This window comes from Trachypithecus francoisi, unplaced genomic scaffold, assembly GCF_009764315.1.
Source record: "Trachypithecus francoisi isolate TF-2019V2 unplaced genomic scaffold, Tfra_2.0 Lachesis_group2, whole genome shotgun sequence".
Classification (NCBI taxonomy): domain Eukaryota; kingdom Metazoa; phylum Chordata; class Mammalia; order Primates; family Cercopithecidae; genus Trachypithecus; species Trachypithecus francoisi.
In genome coordinates, this window is record NW_022681465.1 from 155195236 (window position 1) to 155215691 (window position 20456).

The window sequence follows — 20456 nt, forward strand, 5'->3', positions numbered from 1 at the left end:
ACTTTAAAAAATCCCAGAGGGCAAAGCCAAGGTGAGCAGCAGCTGTGAAAACAGTGAGGTGTTGGAGAGAAGACCCCAAATGACACACATATGGGTGCCCTCAAAGAATTTTCAAGCTGGTAATCTAGGTTGGGCTGAGATGCGCTAAAAGAAGAGAGACACATCCCTGGACACTCTCTACAGCTGCGTGGATGCCATCCCAAGTCTAGCTACTGATCAGCTCCATCACTTCAGGCAAGACTCTGGCTCTCATTGAGTTTCCATTTCCCCCACTAGTAAGACAAGCAAGTAAAACAAGCAAGGTGATTTCAAGGGACACTCATAAGACTTTCTCCTCTGGTTCTGTAGTTAGACAGGCTCAGCCCTGTGGCCTGCCCAGCCTAGGATCTCTGGGGGCCCCATGTGCTGTGCTGTGGGTACCTATTGATCCTCTCTGATATCACCTTCAAAGATTGTTCCCCAGACAGACCTTTTTCCTCCTCCTGCCTCCCCCAAATTGCTAGAGTACATTTGAATTAGAGTAAGAACCAAATTAACAGTGCTCTTGGCTTTATGCATCTTTCTTGCTTACTTTCCTTCATTTGGAAGAGGGTAGGTTACCCTAGATACCAAACATGAATTCCCGAGGACTGGAGATTCATTCCACACCTGGTAGAAAATATTTCCTTCTTCCCCTTCCATGAATTTTTTTGAAAATAAAATGCTATTTCAAGCCTGGGGACTGAGGATTAATCACATTTCTATGGTTTGGTAATTTCATCCTTCATACCCCTACCTGTGGGGGCAAGTAATAATGGTAGTAATGGCTACCGTTTTGACTGCTTCCTATTTTGCAGGCACTCTGCTGAGTACTTCAGGTACATCAGCTCATTTAATCTTCATAACATCCACTTGAAGTCAATTCTATTTTCCTTCATTTTACTAATGAGGAAACTGAGATTTGTACCATTAAATACCTTGCCAAGGTTGCACTGTGAGTGAATGACAGAGCTGAGATTTGAACTTGTACTTTCTGACTCCAGAGCCCAAGCACTAACCATCACGTAGGAAGGCCAGTGCCAAACATGTCAAAGGCACAGTAATTGCCTGATTGATGGGCCATCCAGAGACCGGTATCCTTCAACCAAAACTCGGCCCCAGGCCCTGGGAGTCGCTCCAAGTGGTTTGCTGGGAGAATAACTTTGGCTAAGAGAAGCAGGGTGGCAGTAACTGCAGGCCTTTATTTCAGTGGTTTATGATATAGTGATGGGGTTCCTTTCGTGGACATAAGCCATCCTAATAGCATCGTTTATCATTATGACAAAGGTTAGAATGGGGGGAAACTTGAGCTGGAATGAAAGAGTAGAATTCTGATTATTTTAACAGTTGAAAGTGACATCACCTCAGAGCCTCTATCAAATGGCAAATTGGAAGCTGGACTGAAATTGCTTTAAAATATATCCAGAGATAGTTTTCTATAGCTGTGATAAAGTCCTTCAGTTTTGTTTGGAGGTGTGCTTTTGTCTAAAGCACTCATTGAGATGCCTGTGCGTCATCCACACCAAAGGCTGCCTGTGAGCCCCAGGAGAGTCTCAGACTTTGGGGTGCTGTTCTCTGGGCATCTGTGATATGCCACATATGGTATTGGGGCTGATTAAGCCATATTCCCTCACTGTTGTTTTTTCTGTGTGTTGTAAAAATCTTCCCATGTCAGTAGTCATGTTTTCAATGGCTCCATTGTTCTCCTCAGTCCATCTGGTTTGTTGAATCTGTGCTTCTGGGACAAAATCCTCTGCTTCCTATCAATGAGTTGGAGCAAATGGAAGTGCTGGCTAAGGCCCTCAGGATCCCTCGGCCTGGTTAGGTAGTCCTTTTATTCTGGGAACCTAGAGGAAAGACCCATAGCATCTGGAACTTCAACTAATTTATCCCCTTTTTTTCCTCATCTTTAGGCAAAAGAAGGGGAACGTGGCCCACAAACACTGGGTTGGACCTTCGAATTTGGTCAAGTGCAAGCCCTGTCCCGTGGCACAGTCAGCCATGGTCTGCGGCTCGGATGGCCACTCCTACACATCCAAGGTTGGCTTTCTTGTCTTTTTTTGTCATCAAAAATACTTCATGTCAGCTTGTTCTAACATGTCTCTGTGCCAAAACTGGGGCTTGGGAAGTGTGGTGGGCTCCGGGCCTTGCCCTTCAGAAGCTGCTGCATGAACAGACTCAGAGATGTTCTCTGGCCGTGGAGACAAGCAAAATAAAAATATTCTATCCTGTGTAACTGGGCTGGTTGAAGGGTAAGAAGAAAGGATGGTTCTGAGAGTGGCGTGTGATCCTGAAGTTAATCTAGGCAAGCTTCCTGGAGAAGGTGGGATAGCCAGCTGTTCAAAAGAGGCAAGTCACATAGCTCGGCTGATGGGGAGTAAACTGGTAAGGGAGGCTCAGGATGCTGCATGGTGCCGGTGCAGCGGAAGGAAGGGGTGTGATGCCAGTGTACCTAATCCACACTTACTGCACATCTTGAATGCATCTGCCCTGCACAGGCCCCAAATAAGGCACTGTTCTTTTCTAAGGGGGTGCCTCAGGGATTCACAGACTAATGGGGGTAGGGACAAGTGTGTGACAGGTCATTTTAACTCAAACCAACCAAAAGAAAATGATTTCATAGAAAAAGGGGCTGGGATCAAATATGTCTATTTATATTTATTGGAGGGATGAGGAAAGGCTTTGTTTCTATTGGAAGGATGAGGACAAGCCTCTTCTAGAGGGGCATTTCACCTAAGCTCTAATAATAGGATTTACAGGCAGGGAGGCAGGGGTTATGGAAGTAGAGAAAGGAGGTGATAATTTGTTCTTGGAACTCTCTTTGGGTGAAGTATGGCCATTTGTGTTTGAGAATGGGTACTGTTTTACCAGGATAATGAACTAAAGGGAAACCGTAGAATTGGTGGGACTTTGTTTCTTCATTTTCATATCCTACAACCACCCTCTGAGGGTCTCAACACTGTGGTAGGCACAAAGGAGCCAGCATATGGGTGCGTGTGTCAAGGTTTTCTGTAAGACATGGTGGATGGAAGTAGAGCTCTTGCCCTTCCCATCTCCTCCAGCCAGAGCTACACCATTTTCATATGTCTTCCTGTTTTTCTGTGTAAGGTTTAACTTGCAGAGTAGAGTCCGTGACTAAAGAGAGTTGCTGTAGGGGACATCGTGGTGATGGTTCTTGGGCCTTTCTGCTGGGACCTCCTCGTCGCCATGCTCCCACTGCATAGACAGTTGGCAACTTCTATTCCCTGTGATCCCCTCACCACCTTGACCCTCACACCGTGGAGATGTTACAGGCCCACAATGATCCTCACTGCTTGCTGTCCTCAGAGACTCATCAGGGTTATTTAGAGGCTGTGACCACTTTTCCCTACTGATTTTGTGATGCATGGGTCATATATCCTTAGGATTTTGTCCACTAATAGTTGAGTTTTATCCTCCCAGGTGTTCACCTTGTTCTAACAAAGGAGAAGAAAAGTGTGTTTCCTACAAACAGGAAAGTGGAAAAATACATATGTCTGGCTTGTACTCAGACCCATGGAATCTGCTTTAGGATTCAATAGCGTATTCATTGTTTGATTGGTTCCTTGGTTCATTCAACAGACATTTGAGCCATTTCTACCTAGCCATTCCACCTAGTACAGGCACTGTACTAGGTGCTGGGGAAATTTATAATATAGTGGGAATAAAAGAGTTGGCTCTTCTTCATGGCCAGACTCAGGAATCCTTAACTCTCTAACTCCAGACCTGTGCTGTGAGTTAGAAATTATTTGTCTAAGATTATAGCCTTTCTCAATAGCCATAGCCCATCTCAGCTCAATTAAACCCACACTTCCCTATCCCCTTACTCTTTTTAGCCACTAATAGACTCAACATTTTTGATAGTTTGTAGTAATAGGACTTGCTTTTGACACTCCAGCCATATCTGGAATGGTGAATTTAAAGGGGACATTGATAAGTCATTTCTACCCCCCATTGCCAAAGGCAGATCAGGCCATCACTGCCTTTCCCTTAGGGTGCAGATGCTAGGTGTGTAAACAGTCATCTGGAGATGCTGTTAAAATGCAGCTTCTGAGATGATGGAGTCTGACATCTGCACTTCTAGCAGTTTCCCAGGTGATAGCCAAGCTGCTGGTCCACAGGCCACACTTTTAGTAGCGAAGATGTCAGTGTTTATAGGACCCTTCTAATAGGTCTCCCTGCCTCCAGTCTGCCCTGCTACCCCAAAGTCCATTTCCACATATCCGAAGAGGGGGAATTTTTGTAATAAAAGTCTATGTGTCTCCTGTGCTAAAAATGCTTGGCAAGCTCTCCCTTGCTACTAGAACTGACCTTAGGCTCTATTGTTACTAACAGGGCCCTCCAGAGCCTGCCCCCTTTTGCTCCAGGTCACTCATCACAGAAAGAATCTTTCATTGATTCGTTCAGCAGCTCTTATTGAATACTTGCAGTTGTTGTACACACTGTGCAAAATATGGGGTAGGGGCAGTAAGGGACTAAGAGAGGCACCATTCCTGCTCACTTGGAGGTTACCATCTGGTAGGGGACACAGAAATAGGTAACCAAGCAAACAAATATGTAATTTCAAATTTTAGTAAGTGCTACAAAGCACAGTTCTGAGACAGAGGTTGGAGAGACTTGCTTTATAGGGGATGGTGATCCAGGACGCTGTCTCTGAGGGGGTGTCCTTTAAACTGAAAGTGGAGGAGTAGAATGTTCCAGATAGAGAAAATAGCACGGGCCAGTGCAGTAAGGCAGTGTGAGGTGTTTGAAGAACCGTGAGGATGCCCCTGTGGAGAGACACGAGATGAGGAAGAGAGGGAGGATATCGAAGCCGTCTAAGCAGGGACACTTAGCCAGCCTGGAAGGTGAGAAGATGATCTGGCAATTCCAGGCTTGAGGGATGCTTGGTATTGTAATTGCCTTAAGAATGTGAGATCCCAGGGGCAGAGACCATTTGTAGTGGCTGCTCAGGCATGGGGTGCGGTACATAGTGGCTGCTCAGAAAACATCATTACCAAGAGAGGAGCCAAAAAAGAGTCTAGCTGAGAAGAAATGGGGAGATTCCAGTACACATAACTCAACTTGGATTTGAGTCAATGGGGTGGAGAGAGCTTTGCAATAGAAAAAAACAAGCCATCCCTATCCTGGGCCAAACTGCTTAACTGAAAACCCAACCTGGGGCTCTGGCAGAGACTTAGCAGCTCCTTGCAATGTTTCTCTCTTTGTGAAGATCCTGTTTGTGGTGTTCAAATTATTCCTTCCAGCTCTGGAGCAAACTGATCCTCAGCCTGAGACTGGAGATGAGCCATGAGATGTCTGAGTGCTCAGGACTGTTTGGGCAAGTGGCGTGTTGTACATCAAACCCCGGTACAAACCTGCTCACTGACCTCTGTCTCTCATTCACAGAAGGAGCTTAAAATGCCAGCTCCCTGTGAACCTTGAGCTGCAAAGAGCAGTGGTAACCTGTCAGACATGGCAGAAATGCTGTCAGTTGCCCAGAGAATAGCTCTGGAAATGTTCGCTGGTCAAAGCCTCCTGGTAGTTTGGGCAGGAAAGTTGACTTTTTGGATATGGGAAGGTTGCCTGCTTACAGGTACTTAATAACTTGCTTGAGAGTCAGGATTAGGATTGAGGAGACCCCTTTACAATGACTCCTTATTCTTCATAAGAGGAGTGGCATGTACATACTGCTGGGCCTGGCCCTCAGAACTTCCCAAACAGCATCCTGATGTTCCTTTGGTGTCTTTAAATTCCTGAACCAGCCTGACCAACTTCTCAGTTTCCCAGACCTGCTGAACCCTTTTCCTGGGGTGGAAGAAGATGTCTAGAGCCCTCTTACCAAAGGTTGTAGTATTCTTCTCCTATATTCCATATAGGGTATACCGAAGCCCCAAAAGACAAGGATAGTGGGAGTTTCACACCCATGGTCTCCTGCCTGGGTATCTGTGATCTATTCACTTCTGTTGGATGTTAAAGGGAAAAGAGTGGTGGGAGGGGCACTGCAGCAGTGGGAAATGGCATGGGTGTTTGTTCTTGGCATTAGTGTGCTAGTCTTCTGTCTTATGTGAACATCTAGAAGTTTGTGTTTTCTCTTTCTTAACATAGTGGGGCAAATATTACTGAATCCGAAGCTGTGCATTGATTACTGAAGACTTCTGAAGCAGAGGACAATTCTAGACCCCTGTCTATGAGGCTTCCTTCCAAGAGGGCTATTTCAGTCTGGTTGGATTTACTACTGGAGTGTTTTAGACATTGCTTCTAAATACATGGAGGTTATTTAGAAAGGTTCTTATTTACGGAGGTTCAAAAAGATGATTTAGTCTCCCAGACAAAGCTGTTGGAGAGCACCAGTAGATGCAGATGCTCAATTAATAAGAGTGAATTAGTTAACTGTAAAGGAGCAAATGACTTCCCATCCCATGGAGTTAGAACCTTTTTTGGATCATTGGTGTCAGGAAACCAAGGACAGATGAAACCATGATGCATGTGTAGCTGGAGGTGATTCAATGTCATTAAGTCAAAAATCATAAAAATTAGTTTTGGCAAAAATATATTACTGCCCCGTCCCATCATCACCAGGGAAACCCACACTCCATAATACATAATCACGCTTCTCCAGGTGAATTGTTTACTCCTTCAGGATGGGTTCCACGGCTGTGGGAGCATCACTGGCACAGCTGGAAGAAGAAACCTGAGCATCTTCCTATCCTTGATGCTAGTATCTGTCCCTGCGTTTTATCAAACGAACTTTCCTTCTGCTTCTGGGCCCCCAGTAGTCAGAGGTTCCTAGAAGTGGGGGATGCATTGAGGAGTCTTTGTCTGCAGCAGGCCTCTTCTGTTGCCCTGATACCAGGGACACCACTCAGAGCTGTGTGACTCCCCTAGGATCAAAGATAAAGTACACCGGAAGGCACAGAGTCTTGAGATGAAGGGATATGAGATGTTACATGGCAATAAATGTTTATTCAGACACTATAAAGCATAATCCATAAAAGATAAGGTACAGAAGGGCACTACAGGGAACTGACAAATGGAAGGCCAACAGTGCAGCTGGTTTGAGTGTGTGATATAGACTCTGGCCCTCGCTTGGCTTCCAGGATCACCCTAGTCATTTCTTAACTACTCTTGATACTACATTTTTATGGCAAGGAAGACTGAAGTAAATTTCTGAATTTTTTGAATTCAGAAATTCAATAAATATGTATTGAATTCTTTTCTTCTCTGTACCATACACTGTGTTAAATACTAGGGATATGGCAAAAGACAAAATAGACAAAGCCCCAGTTTTCACAGAACTTACAAGGAAGATAGACAAATTGAAAAGCAGTCTCCTTTCATTAGAACAGGTGTTTAGATAAGGGACATTTGGGAAGCTGCAGGAACACAGAGCAAGGCCACCTCAACCAGTTTGGAAGTAGAAGGAGTCTTCTTTGGGGAAGCAATAGTTCATGTGAGATCTTAAGACTGGAAAGAGTCAACTAGAGTAAGAGCTGGGGGCACAGGAGCTCCTTCAGTCAGGGAGGAGGGGGTCGAAGAGGTGAGAGAAAGCATGGCACCTTGAAGGAGCTGGTGACTGTCATTGTGGCCAGGTCACATGTGAGGTAGGGAAAGGGGTTCACTAGCTGTAGAAATGAGGCTAGAAAAGTCACCAAGGGCCACATTTTGCAGGGGCCACATGAAGGGGTTTGGACTTTACCTGAAGAGTATTGGGGAACCTACCAAAAGCTTCTATTTTTGAGTATGCTTACAGTGGCTGCAGGGTGGGCATGGTTGGGGCAGGATTGGAGGCAGGGTGACTATGAGAAGCATCCAGGAATCATCTAGGCCTGGTGTGAGGGAGGCCTGGATTTGCAGAGAAGGTACAGGGATGGATAGAAAACCATCTAAAAAGGTATTTAGGAAGCTATAGCTGGTCTTAGCAACTATTTGAATTTCAGATATAGAGTCATTACAGCTCTGAGCCCAGGAGTACTTTACCATCTTCATCTTAGCAGGACTTGCAAGTCCTCTTGCCTGCAGTTTGTGGTTTTGTCCTGGACCATCTGGGAACCCAGCACTTCTGGAATCCTTTTCTTTCTTTTCTGTTATCAGCATAGAAAGAGTAAAGCTTGCTGGGGGCCTGATTGTCAGCTTTTAATTCTGTCTGCTGGAAGAGAAGCACTGATGCTGTTGACTGGACCCTGGGTAGCCCAGGCTTCGCCCAGGTGGGCAGTCTCAGGCTTTCTCTCTCTGGAGGAGAGAGCTGCTTTAGAAAATGGGAGGAGATCTGGTGAGGAACTGGGCTCCTGGGAGCTCAGAAAGGAGCAGAGGAGGAGGTTGCTACTGCTCCAGGTCCTGGCCGTGGTTGGGGTGGGGAGGGGTTCTGATTGTCAGGCCTCCTTTGATAGGACTGTATGGACTTCTCTCATCTGGGCCCACCTGACTGAAGCTCAGATGTTAGGGCTGACTGCTCACTTCCCAGCACTGGGCCTTGTCTTTGCGGAGAGGGCTCACCATGCACCACCACTGTGAATCTTGAGAGCCAGCACCATTCTCTGGCATCAGCTTGGCTGTTGGTAACTGGCGACCAAGCAGGCAAACACCCGTCTGCTGTCACTCCCCTCTCCCTGACGTTCTCTTCCTTAATTGCTGTTAAACAATTAGCAAATGGCTCATTTATGTTTCGACACAGAAGAGAGATGCAGAGTTAAGAACTGTTGTGGAGGAAAATGTTTCTCTTCCCTTCTGCCCGCGCACGTGAGGGAGTGGAGAGAGCACTTCTTTACAGGGTTGGCATTTCTTTCAGCCTATTGTCGCTGCAGATTATATTATTTTTTTCAGAGGCATCTTAAGAGTTTCCAACAATTGCTATCTTGTAAAGGTCATGTTTGAAGTTCTTGGCAAGTGGAGTCTGTATTGGCCCACATTTCCTAACAACAGGCTATTCTTAGGGTTGGAGCAAATCAGGGGTATGGATGTGTAAGACTTCTCAAGATGGCTTTAAGCTCAGCATGACTTCTTTGTTTCCCACAGGCTTTTATGACCTTGTGAACATGTCAGGCATAGGAGGTTTTTATGTGTGGCTACTTTTCTTTTAAGCAGAGTTGAGACTGTTGGTGTTTTCAGGAGTGTTTTTTCTGCCCCCACCAGACCTGTGGGTTGAAAATTGGCTTTACTTGCAAATGGCTTGTTGGTGATGGCCTTGGTTCTGAATAAGCAGAAAATAAAATTATTGGAAACTGAAGGCAAAAGATTGCACTTGCACATGTTGTGCATCGACAGGCTGGAACACAATGGCAATAGCAATGGCATTAAGGATGAGAGAAGCAGCAGCTGCAATTAGGCAAGTCACTGGGTGTTCCCATCTGTGCAGCACTGAGGGGAGATGAGAAGTTAAAATTCTGATTTCATTTATGTCTACTCTTGGCTGGGTGGTAGTCGGGAAAAGAGACTTCTGCAGATAGACCACAGTGGACACCAACAATCCAATAAGGCAGTGGTCCCCAACCTTTTTGGCACATGGACCAGTTTCACAGAAGACATTTTTTTCCCCTGGGCCATGGCAGGGGATAGTTTGGGCATGATTCAAACACATTACATTTATTGTGTACTTTATTTCTATTATTATTGCATTGTAATACACAATGTTTGTATAATTATTTTTTTGTAATGAAATTAATTATACAACTCACCATAATGTAACATCAGCAGAAGCCCTGAACTTGTTTACCTGCAACTAGATGGTCCCATCTAGGGGTGATGGGAGATAGTGACAGATCACCAGGCATTAGATTTTTATAAAGAGCATGCAACCTAGTCCCTTGCATATGCAGTTCACAGTAGGGTTCTTACTCCTATGAGAATCTAATGCTGCCGCTGATGTGACAGGAGGCGGAGCTCAGGCAGTAATGCTCGCTTGCCCACTGCTTATTTCCTGCTGTGGGCCAGTTCCTAGCAGACCACAGACCAGTCGCAGTCCATGGCCTTGGGGATAGGGACCCTGCAATAAGGCATTTGGGTGGTAGATTTTATTATTTGATTTTGTTTGTATTAGTCCATTATCTCACTGCTATAAAGAAATACCTGAGACTGGGTAATTTATTTTTAAAAAAGTGGTTTAATTGACTTATGGTTCTGTAGGCTGTACAGGCTTCTGCTTCTGGGGAGGCCTCAGGAAATTTATAATCACGGTGGAAGGTGAAGTGGAAGCAGGCCCATCTTCATGGCAGGAGCAGGAGGAAGAGAGAGAGATGAGGAAGATGCCACACACTTTTGAACAACCAGATCTCCTGAGAACTCTTATCATAAAAACAGCACCAAAGTAGGGATCAACCCCCATGGTCCAATCACCTCCCACCAGCCCCACCTCCAACACTGGGGATTACAATTCAGCATGAGATTTGGGTGGGGACACAGATCCAAACCATATCACTGTTGCTTAGAAAAAGCCAACAAATGGGGCCAGGTGCGGGGGCTCAAGCCTGTAATCCCAGCACTTTGGGAGGCCGAGACGGGCAGATCACGAGGTCATAAGATCAAGACCATCCTGGCTAACACGGTGAAACCCCATCTCTACTAAAAATTACAAAAAAACTAGCCGGGCGAGGTGGCGGGTGCCTGTAGTCCCAGCTACTCGGGAGGCTGAGGCAGGAGAATGGCGTGAACCCGGGAGGCGGAGCTTGCAGTGAGCTGAGATCCGGCCACTGCACTCCAGCCCGGGCGACAGAGCGAGACTCCATCTCAAAAAAAAAAAAAGAAAAGAAAAGAAAAAGCCAGCAAATGAAGTGGTATGTGTTTGGAGAAGTGGCGTCTAACCAACTCCATGTGATTTTGCTTTATACATTCAACAGTTTGAGGGTTGGGGACAAACACTCAGTGTCAGATGCCTCAATTTTGCCTTTTCCACTCAGTCCTTGCTCATTTTCAACCTTTTTTCCTTAGCCAAATGTCATTTAATAAAAAGAGCTAGTTTACATGATGTGAAAATCCTCAACTATTAGTTTAAATAGAGTTCATGCCCTAGTTTTGTTAGAATCATCCTCTTTGCTGATTCTCAGGGCTTTTGGAAGGAGCACGTTGGAAAAATATTTAAAATATTAATGGTGCATTAGGATATAGGTTGTAGCTGCCATAACAAAAACCCAAATGAAACAGAGGCTTATAATTGAATTACATTTTAGCTCTTGCTCCTGTAAACATTTACCAAGGTAAGCAGCCCAAGGCTAATGTGCAGCGTCCAGACTGGTGACGACCAGGATCCTTTTAGCCTGCTGTCATTCTCAGTAATTGGAGTTGTTGAGCTTCTGTCTCTAGGTCCAGGATGCCTGCTACATCCAGCCAGTAGGATGGAGGAAAAGAAAGGGGGCACAATTGCAAAGCCACCAGTGTTACTTCTGTTTACATCCCACTTGCTAGAATTTAATCATAAGTCCACTGCAAGCTTCAAGGGAGGCTGGGGAATGTCATTTTTATTATAGGCAACCATGTATCCAGCCAAAATAGGAAAGTTACATTTTTAAAAGAAAGACAAAGCCGAGCATGGTGGCTCATACTTGTAAACCCAGCATTTTGGGAGGCCAAGGTGGGTGGATAACCTGAGGTGAGGAATTTGAGTCTACTCAACATGGTGCAACTCTGTCTCTACTAAAAATACAAAAGATAGGTCGGGTGTGGTAGTGGATGCCTGTAATCTCAGCTACTCGGGAGGCTGAGGCAGGAGAATCTCTTGAACCCGGGAGGCAGAGGTTGCAGTGAGCAGAGATCACACTATTGCACTATAGCCTGGGTAACAGAGCAAGATTCTGTCAAAAAACAAACAAACAAACAAAAACAAACAAACAAAAAAAAACAGTAGATATCCAGCAGTCTCTACCACAGTGATATTTAAATAATAATAACAATAACAACAGAAAAACAGTAATTATTGAGCACGTTAAGTACTATCACACTGTGCTAAGTGCTGCAGTGCTCTTTATTTTATTTTCTGTATTGTTTCATCTAGCTCTCACAGTAAGCCTATAAGGTAGGTACTATTGTCTGTCCTAAATTGAAAATGAGAAAACTGAAGCTATACAACTTTTTTTGAGGTCAATATGGCTAGTAAGTAGCAGAGTAGATATTTGAACCCTGCTCTGTCTGACTCAAGAGCCACCATTTTTACTTCCACGAGTGAAAAACCATCTGAAAAGTAATGTAAAATACTAGTTGTAATATCAGAATGCTTTTGATTTTAATGACAGAAACATGACTCAATCCAAAAAAGGACACTTACTGGCATAAAAGACTAGAAAGCATATTGGGGTAGCGAGGCCTTAGAGAAAGAAGGAAACCTTCAGTGTTGCCACCACTCTGTTTCTTTTTCTCTCTCATCTTTGTTTGCTTCTACTTGTATTTATTCTGCAAAGAGGCTTTCTTCCCTCAGCAGAGAATAGGGATTTTCATAGCCCCAGATTCACTTGCTCCCAGCCTAGAAACACCAAAGAAATTTACTTACGTTTTAACACTGGCAAAATATTCCAACTAGCTCATTTTAAGTCATGTGTCCTTCCCTTAATTAAATATTATATCCAGGCTGATATGGCCCTGTAGTTGGCCTACTGTGGTCACATGAACCTCTTCATCCCAACATTCGCTGTGAATAAGAGTTAAGATTTTTTCAGCAGAAGTGGGAAGAAAAGAGTTTATATTGCATGAATAAAATTTAATAAGTAGTGTACTACCCAATCACCTTTTTAAATATTAACTATGTTAGCCTCATTAAATGCCCGGGCTGGATGACCTTGGTTTGAGCTGGTAAGAATGTATTAAGGCATATTGTGTTTCTAGGAATGACAGACATAGAGGGACATGCAAGGCAAGTTTTTATCCCAGACATGATTTTTAGTTGAAGAAGAAGTTCGTCTATGGGAACGTGATTTAGTGTCATTTTAATTCAGGATGCTTTTAAACCATTTGGCCTAATGCTTTAATACTTTCTTCTGATCATGGGACACATCTGTCCTCAGTTCTCCCAGCATTTATTTCTTCCTAGAACAGGCCAAGATAACAGTCGTTTTGGCTCCTGAAGATAAACTTTCAGGCAAAATGGTTATCGTGACATTTTCAGAAAGCACAGATGTTCAGACATCGTCCATTGTGAAAATACATCCACGGAATTTACACAGACTACTTAAGCATGCAGATTAGTCATGAAGTTAGAGCAGAAGGAAGCAATTCAACTAATTATCGTACCACTTATTTCCATGTTCTATATGCAAACATGCATTTAACCAAGATTTGAAGAATAGGTTTTCGTTTCTTCTTCTCAAATGCCCTGAGTAGAATGCCATGTAATGCATTCTACTCATTAGTTAGTGCTTTTGTTAAAAACACATTAGGAAGAATACCTTGTTGTCAGTTCTGTTGAATGCACAATTCAGCCATTTGATAAAGCAATTACCTGAACACAAAGATGCTTGGCCTCACTTCATCAGGAGATGAAATTAAGGATTAGGTAAAATTGCACAGCACACGATATCTCTGCCTACCAATCCTTTAAAAGACAGAAAGGTCCCTGGCCAGAATGAATAGACACAGTGCTATAAGCCTAATTAAATCATTGCAAACAACTTTAATTAAGTTCATGATCATGTCGCTTTTGTTTTTCTTTAAAAGAGACAAACAAAATATTCCCTTGCTGACATTCTTTTCAAATGAGTATGGTTACACTTCTTCACATTTTCCAAGAGAACATTTCAGCGCCAGGATACAGGTCGTGCTCAGAGAAGCTGATCTTACTTTGTAAGCCCTAGGCTGGGGCCTGTGTGTTATATGAGGGAATTAAGGACTATTAACTGGGTTGAAACTTACCATGAGTTGTTGCCATAATTACATATTGAAGGAAATGTCTTTAACGATGCTCTTATTTTTACCAAAGCAATATTTTTTGTTTCCCTTTTGGAAACAAATGAAACATTTGGGAATCTTTGTATACCATGAACAGAGCAGAAATGCTTCTTCCTCTGGACAATGGTGTCCTTCTTGAGCTGCTAGGCTCTGTCCAGGAAGATGAGCAGAACAGCAAACCTCCAGTAGCAGGAAAGGCCCTGTGTACAAAAGAGCGAGTTTTCCCCAGTTCTCATTCAAAGGCAGTAAGGACAGCTTTTGAATCCAAAGCGCCCCAAAGTCAGGCTGTACAATGGCAGGCAGGCAAGAAACTTGGGTGCTATAGGAACCTGGTGACCCCAAACAGTTTGGTCAGATTGAGCTCATTTGAAGTATTTCTTTGCTTTCTCTTCTCCAGTAGAGAGACCAAAAGATGATATGTATCAGTGAGGGTGGGATGCCCCAAAGGTGGCTCTGATCAAGATTCACTACATCACACATGTTGTCTTCTACCATTTTCTGCTGGAAGCTGTCTAGACCAGCCACCTGGCTTCTCTTTATAGCAAACCAATGCACAACCCAACTCCCAGGTACCAAACGAGGGACGAGGAGAGGTGGGATAGAGAGAATGCATCAATTGTTTTTGGCAATATGGCAATAATGCACTATGATGATCCCTCACCCACATCTAGCCCTACAAAAAGGGAGGAACCATTTTCCTGGGATTTTAACTGTAAGGCTGAGCCTAAGCACCATCTCCTCAGTGAACCCTCCTGAGCCCTTCATGCCAAATTAGACCATTTCTTTCATGTAAACTTTAACAACACCCCATATATACTTCTGTTGGAACACTGATTCCATCACATTGGAAATGTTGTTGCACACGTGGGGAAATCCAGCTGTATGATAGACTAGAGACCCTGAAAACTCTCTGATACTGAACTCCTAGTTATAATGCAGACATTATTTTAATAATTGAGCTTGCAAGGTGTAAGGGAAATCCCTGGTTGTAGGGAGACAGGAGCACTGAAACCCAGACAGAATCCTGACCACGACTCTGGTGGGTGGGGAGGTAGGGAAGCTACCTCAAGAGGTTTTGAGGTAGCAGCTGCATGCTCCAGTGCAACAGTATGCAGCTGTTGCCCCCAAACCTCTTGATTAGCTTGACTGGCTCCTTTCCATTGACTGGAGAGCATGCCTTAAGTCCTACAAACATAGTGAGAAGTTGGAGCTGAAACCACAAACATAAATCCTTATACATAAGACCTTCAGTGGGTTCACCCTGAGTTAAAGGGTGGGAGATTTCATATATATTTATATATAATATAAATTTTATATGTTGTATATATTTATTATATATATAATATTTATATATAATATAATGTATTATATATATAATATATTATATACAATATATACTGTATTATATAGTATATAATATATATTATTATATAAATATATAATATATATTATATATTATATGTAATATATAGTATTGGTATATTATATCAATGTATATATTTATATACCATTATATATATACTGTATATACAATGGTGTATATATGATATATAGTATAACATTTGGTATACTACATATATATGCACACATATACACATATACACATACATACACACACATACATATATATACATATGTGTGTGTATATTTATATACACACACCTATTTTTAAAAAATCTGCCTGTTAGTAAAACAGGACAAAAGAACACTTGCCATTTTCAGCTTGGACTCTGGTTAAGAGAGAAAAGATCCCTGGTGAAACTTTTGTAACAGAGAACTTGCATTCATTCAGGGCAAAGGTGTTACACAAAACATTTAAAGACACATATCGGACCCAGACATAAACCAATCAGAAAAATTAGTGACAAAAACTGCAATTACTTTTGCCCCAACCTCATACATCCATTATACATCAATAGAGCTGTTTAAAGAGTATATATATTAAAACTGAAACCTGTGGAGTGTGCCCAGAGATTAGCACATTCTTCCAGTCACCCACGTTTGTTTCTGTGTTTCTCATTTCTGATGCTGGTGTCCTCTATCGTTTAGAAAGATCCTGCTTTGTTCTCTCATCTAGGCTGAGGAATGTCAGAAAACGGAGATGACACTTTTCAGATGTTTTTCCAGTGAAAAATTGAAAGATAAAAAGGTGTAGGCACCCCGAGCACTCAATCACTCTGGACTCTCCTTTCCTGAAGAAAGTCTGTACCTGAAGCATGTCCTGGATTTCACCATCCCTTTGGGAACAAAGCCTGGCTCTCATTTATTGGTGTTGCCCTTCTTCCCCGCCTTTGAGAAGAGGTCTTGGGGGCTGAGCAGCAGCCGGAGGAGCCAACCAGGTTGCAGAGTAGGTCTCCTGAGGTGGCCCGTGGAGCCTGTGGACCCAGTGGCATTTCAGAGAAAGTCTACTTTGATGGGAGGAACAGTTCAGGCTCATGGTATAGCAAGAATAAACTATGCAAAGCCTCTAAGGATCTGGGAGACAAGAATTGATGGTCAGTGCAGGTGAGGGAAGAGCAATGTGTTTGACATGGCCTCTGAGACTGACGTGACAAAGCTTTCAGCCATGTAGGTGATGGGAACAAGGGAGTTGTACCTGTGAAGGTTATGGGTTGGGAGAGGCCACTTTGTCTTCTGACTGCAGGTGTTCAGGCTCCATCCACCGATTCCATGCTCAGACCTTTAGTCCACAGAGTTGGATGAGGCCGCAGACTTTTCTGGCACCTGCTTTGGGATCCTCTTCCAGGGTGGTCCCTTTAAAGTCATCTAACACACCCACCCTTTGCCAGGCCCCTGCTGGGCGACTGGTCCTGTGCCCAGGTTGCTGCCTGGTTCTGAGGAAGACACATATGTAAATGTAGATGGTTTCACAGGTCAGCCAGGTGAGGGGAGTGCTGGAAGTAGAGCGAGGGTGAGGTACTGTGGGGGGAAAGAGGAGGGCTGGGTATAGCAGTGTCAGGGTTCAGAGCTTGTCCTTGGCTTGTTAGATATGTGATCTTGAGCAAGTTACCTAATCTTCCTATGGTCCAGTTTCCTTGTCCATGAAATGGACATAATAATACTTGTCTGGAAGGGTTTTTGTGAGAATTGAGTTATTACATATTAAATTCATCGAACAGTATCTGTCATTGATAAGCCATTTATCAGTACTCATGTATTATTAAATACCCCCTCCCCAAGGAAGTCTGAAGGATCTTTTGTAGCACACCAGTCCTCCCCCAGCTCTATTGACCCAGCTTTTACATTGCACCTTCCCTTTGCTTCAGAAAGCCTTCTCTGCCTTCTGCTCTCGGGTAGGTGGGATTGCACCATGTTCTGCCCGATGGTGGTGGTAATGGCAGCAGGCACCTCTGGTTGAGGGCAGATTCTTTAGCAGGCACTGGCTGGGACCAGGCTTTTCTTACTCACTATTGATCCTGTGGCAGCACCCAACGTGGCAGATGCAGTGGTAGTCGGGTCCGTTTTTGTACATTTTGCCAACATGTATGGAGCATTACGCCACAGAAGGTTCGGGTTAGTTTTTGTTAGTGAAATCGGAAGAATCTTACATAGACTGTGAGGCTCCAATAGGAAGTAAATAAAAGCCTGCACAGCATTGCAAGGGGGAATGTTTTTGCACACTCAGTTGTTCTCCTGGCTCTCTATGACATCCCCTTATTCCCATTCCACCATATATCCATTTGTCCAATGCTTGCTCAGCTCCTCTGACATGCTCAGTCTGTGTACAGGATGCTGAGGCAGGTGAATTGAGCTGGTTGCACTTGCTAGGGTTTGGGAATAGTTATTTGGGCTTTGCTGGAATTTCTAAGCCGCGACTCCCATCTCTCTCAGACAGGGTTGTGTTGGAAGACTAAGTGACCAATAACTTTGGTTGCTGAGATGACCATTCCTGTACTGGAACCTTCTCAGTCTGCCAAATGTGCAAGGGAGTCAGAAAACTGGGCTTAAAACTGCTTCTGCTGGGCAAAGCTCCCTCCCTAATAAATTAAGCAAAAGCAGCTCCTCTATTCACAAGGCCGGAGACCAGGGTCTTCTCCTCAGTGGCCAGCTTCACCTCCCTTGACCTGGGCATCATACTCCAGCTCCTCCATGTGTGTAACTAGGTGTGATTTGCATGAACACTAGTACTGATACTGCACTACTGTCTGCTGTGTGCCAGCTGCCATACTGTGCACATAACATGACATTACATGCCAGTATCGAAAGATGGGTGCTACTGCAAAACCCCTTCTTCAGATAATGTAGAGAGGGAGACTCAGTTATTAATGCTTCTGTGCTCCCTTGGCCCATAGGTGGAGGAGCCAGGCTTCAACACATCACCCTGACTCGTAGAGTCCAGACAGCCAAGCATCCTCCACACTGCAAAAGCCACTATGGCAGAACGACACCAATTCACACTAACCTGGGATGGGTTGGATTCAGTTAACAATGGCAAGAAAACTGGATTCTAAGTACATTTACATAATTTTTAAAACATTTTTTAAAAAATACTGTGACTACAGACTTTGGGTCTGTTAATACTGCCTTGGCAAATGAGCACAAACGATGGCTTGGGTTGGCTCATCGATTTCTTGGCTACAACTCTGTGCTATGATGATTTATTTTCAAGTATGACAAGCAGCCTCTTTTCCTGAGTAGTTGAGATGTTCCTATTGCAGTTGTGCCTGCGTTAATTTATCCCTTTGAGTGGACCCTTTCTTTCCTAAACTCCTGATTTTGTGATCCCAAGCCTAGCCCAGGATGGCATTTCACTGAGCAGAGGGGTCTGAGTGTTGGTGGGATGAGGTGCAGGGCTTGGCTCCATAGACCATAACTGACCCCATTGGTGCTGCCTCTCTGCATGGTACCATCTCCCAAGTACCTCACTCAGAAGTGGTTGTCATGGAAACCCATTTTTTTTTTTCTTTTTTGTCTTGGGGAGGGTCACTGTTTTATTACAGCTACCTGGAAAGAGTGGAGTGCCCAGCTATGGCAGATGAGTATAGCATACTGCTGAGCAATTTCAGGGACGGCTGCAGCAGTATGCTATTCTTGGGGGACTGAGGCTGGGGTGGACCACATGGTACCTCTCAGGGAAGCCGCTGTATATACCACCCCATTATCATATCCTATAAACAAAGCGCTTCTGTCACTCACCTTCGGTGCTGTCAATCTCCCGAAATCTATTCTCCTTGATGATCCCACCCCATCAATGAGGGAGGCTCCCTCCTTCCCCCTGCGCACCCACCCATCTACCCAGATTCTTCTGTGCTATTAGAAGCTGGTGCTGTGGGGAGGGAATGAGGGTTCCTGAGGTTACTTGGTTTTCACAGCTCACAGGTTTTCTTGATTGCATGTTTTGTAGATCCACATTTTTATCCCTGTAGCTGTCAATTTTTTGACCTGCTATTTCAGTCACTCAAAATAGTATTACTTTATTGCTTTAGAATTTCTAGGACTTTTTTCCTTCCTAAGATTTCCATTAACCTAGGGATAATACTGGCTAATGATAAGAATGGAGAACCACAGCTGGCTTTACTGAGCTGCTTGCCAGCCTGGCTGTCATAGGAGTAGTGCTGGTGGGCCCATGTGCAGTGTGTACTCTGTGCCAGGTGCTACTCTGGGAGTTTGCAGCTCACCATTATATCTGGTCCTTACAGCCACCTGGGGATGCACAATTCTGTTTTCATTTTTACAGAAGAGGTAACCAATACTCACAAAAAGGTTGTTCCTTGCCTAAGATAACACAGCCATAAATGACAGAAGTGGAATCTGAACCTAGACTTAGCTGAACCCAAAGAGTTTTGGTCTTTGGTTAATACAGGCATACATCATTTTATTGCACATTCTTTTATTGTGCTTTGCAGGTACTGGGTTTTTTGTTTTTTGTTTTTTTACAAATTGGAGGTTTGTGGCAGCCCCACATTAAACAAGTCTGTTGGTACTAGTTATTCAACAATGTGTGCTCACTTCATGTCCCTGTGTCATACTTTGGTAATTCTCGCAATATTTCTTTTTTTTTTTTTTTTTTTTTTTGAGACGGAGTCTTGCTCTGCCACCCAGGCTGGAGTGCAGTGGCCGGCTCTCAGCTCACTGCAAGCTCCGCCTCCCGGGTTCACGCCATTCTCCTGTCTCAGCCTCCCGAGTAGCTGGGACTACAGGCGCCCGCCTCGTCGCCCGGCTAGTTTTTTTTTGTATTTTTTAGTAGAGACGGGGTTTCACCGTATTAGCCAGGATGGTCTCGATCTCCTGACCTTGTGATCCGCCCGTCTCGGCCTCCCAAAGTGCTGGGATTACAGGCTTGAGCCACCGCGCCCGCCTTCTTTTTTTTTTTTTTTTTTTGAGATGGAGTCTTGCTCTATCGCCCAGGCTGGAGTGCAGTGGCCGGATCTCAGCTCACTGCAAGCTCCGCCTCCCGGGTTTACGCCATTCTCCTGCCTCAGCCTCCCGAGTAGCTGGGACTACAGGCGCCCGCCACCTCGCCCAGCTAGTTTTTTGTATTTTTTTGGTAGAGACGGGGTTTCACGGTGTTAGCCAGGATGGTCTCGATCTCCTGACCTCGTGATCCGCCCATCTCGGCCTCCCAAAGTGCTGGG

At 44.3% G+C, this 20456-nt stretch overlaps 1 protein-coding gene across 2 annotated transcripts in view; it reads left to right on the forward strand.

Annotated features, from left to right (window-relative positions):
• Positions 1-20456, forward strand: part of SPOCK1 (SPARC (osteonectin), cwcv and kazal like domains proteoglycan 1) — a 540425-nt gene that overhangs the window by 399456 nt on the left and 120513 nt on the right. For both annotated transcript variants that reach the window (XM_033181134.1, XM_033181135.1), the window contains one exon: positions 1932-2058. In XM_033181134.1, the coding sequence (XP_033037025.1) occupies positions 1932-2058 (127 nt within the window). The remainder of the gene's footprint in view (positions 1-1931; positions 2059-20456) is intronic.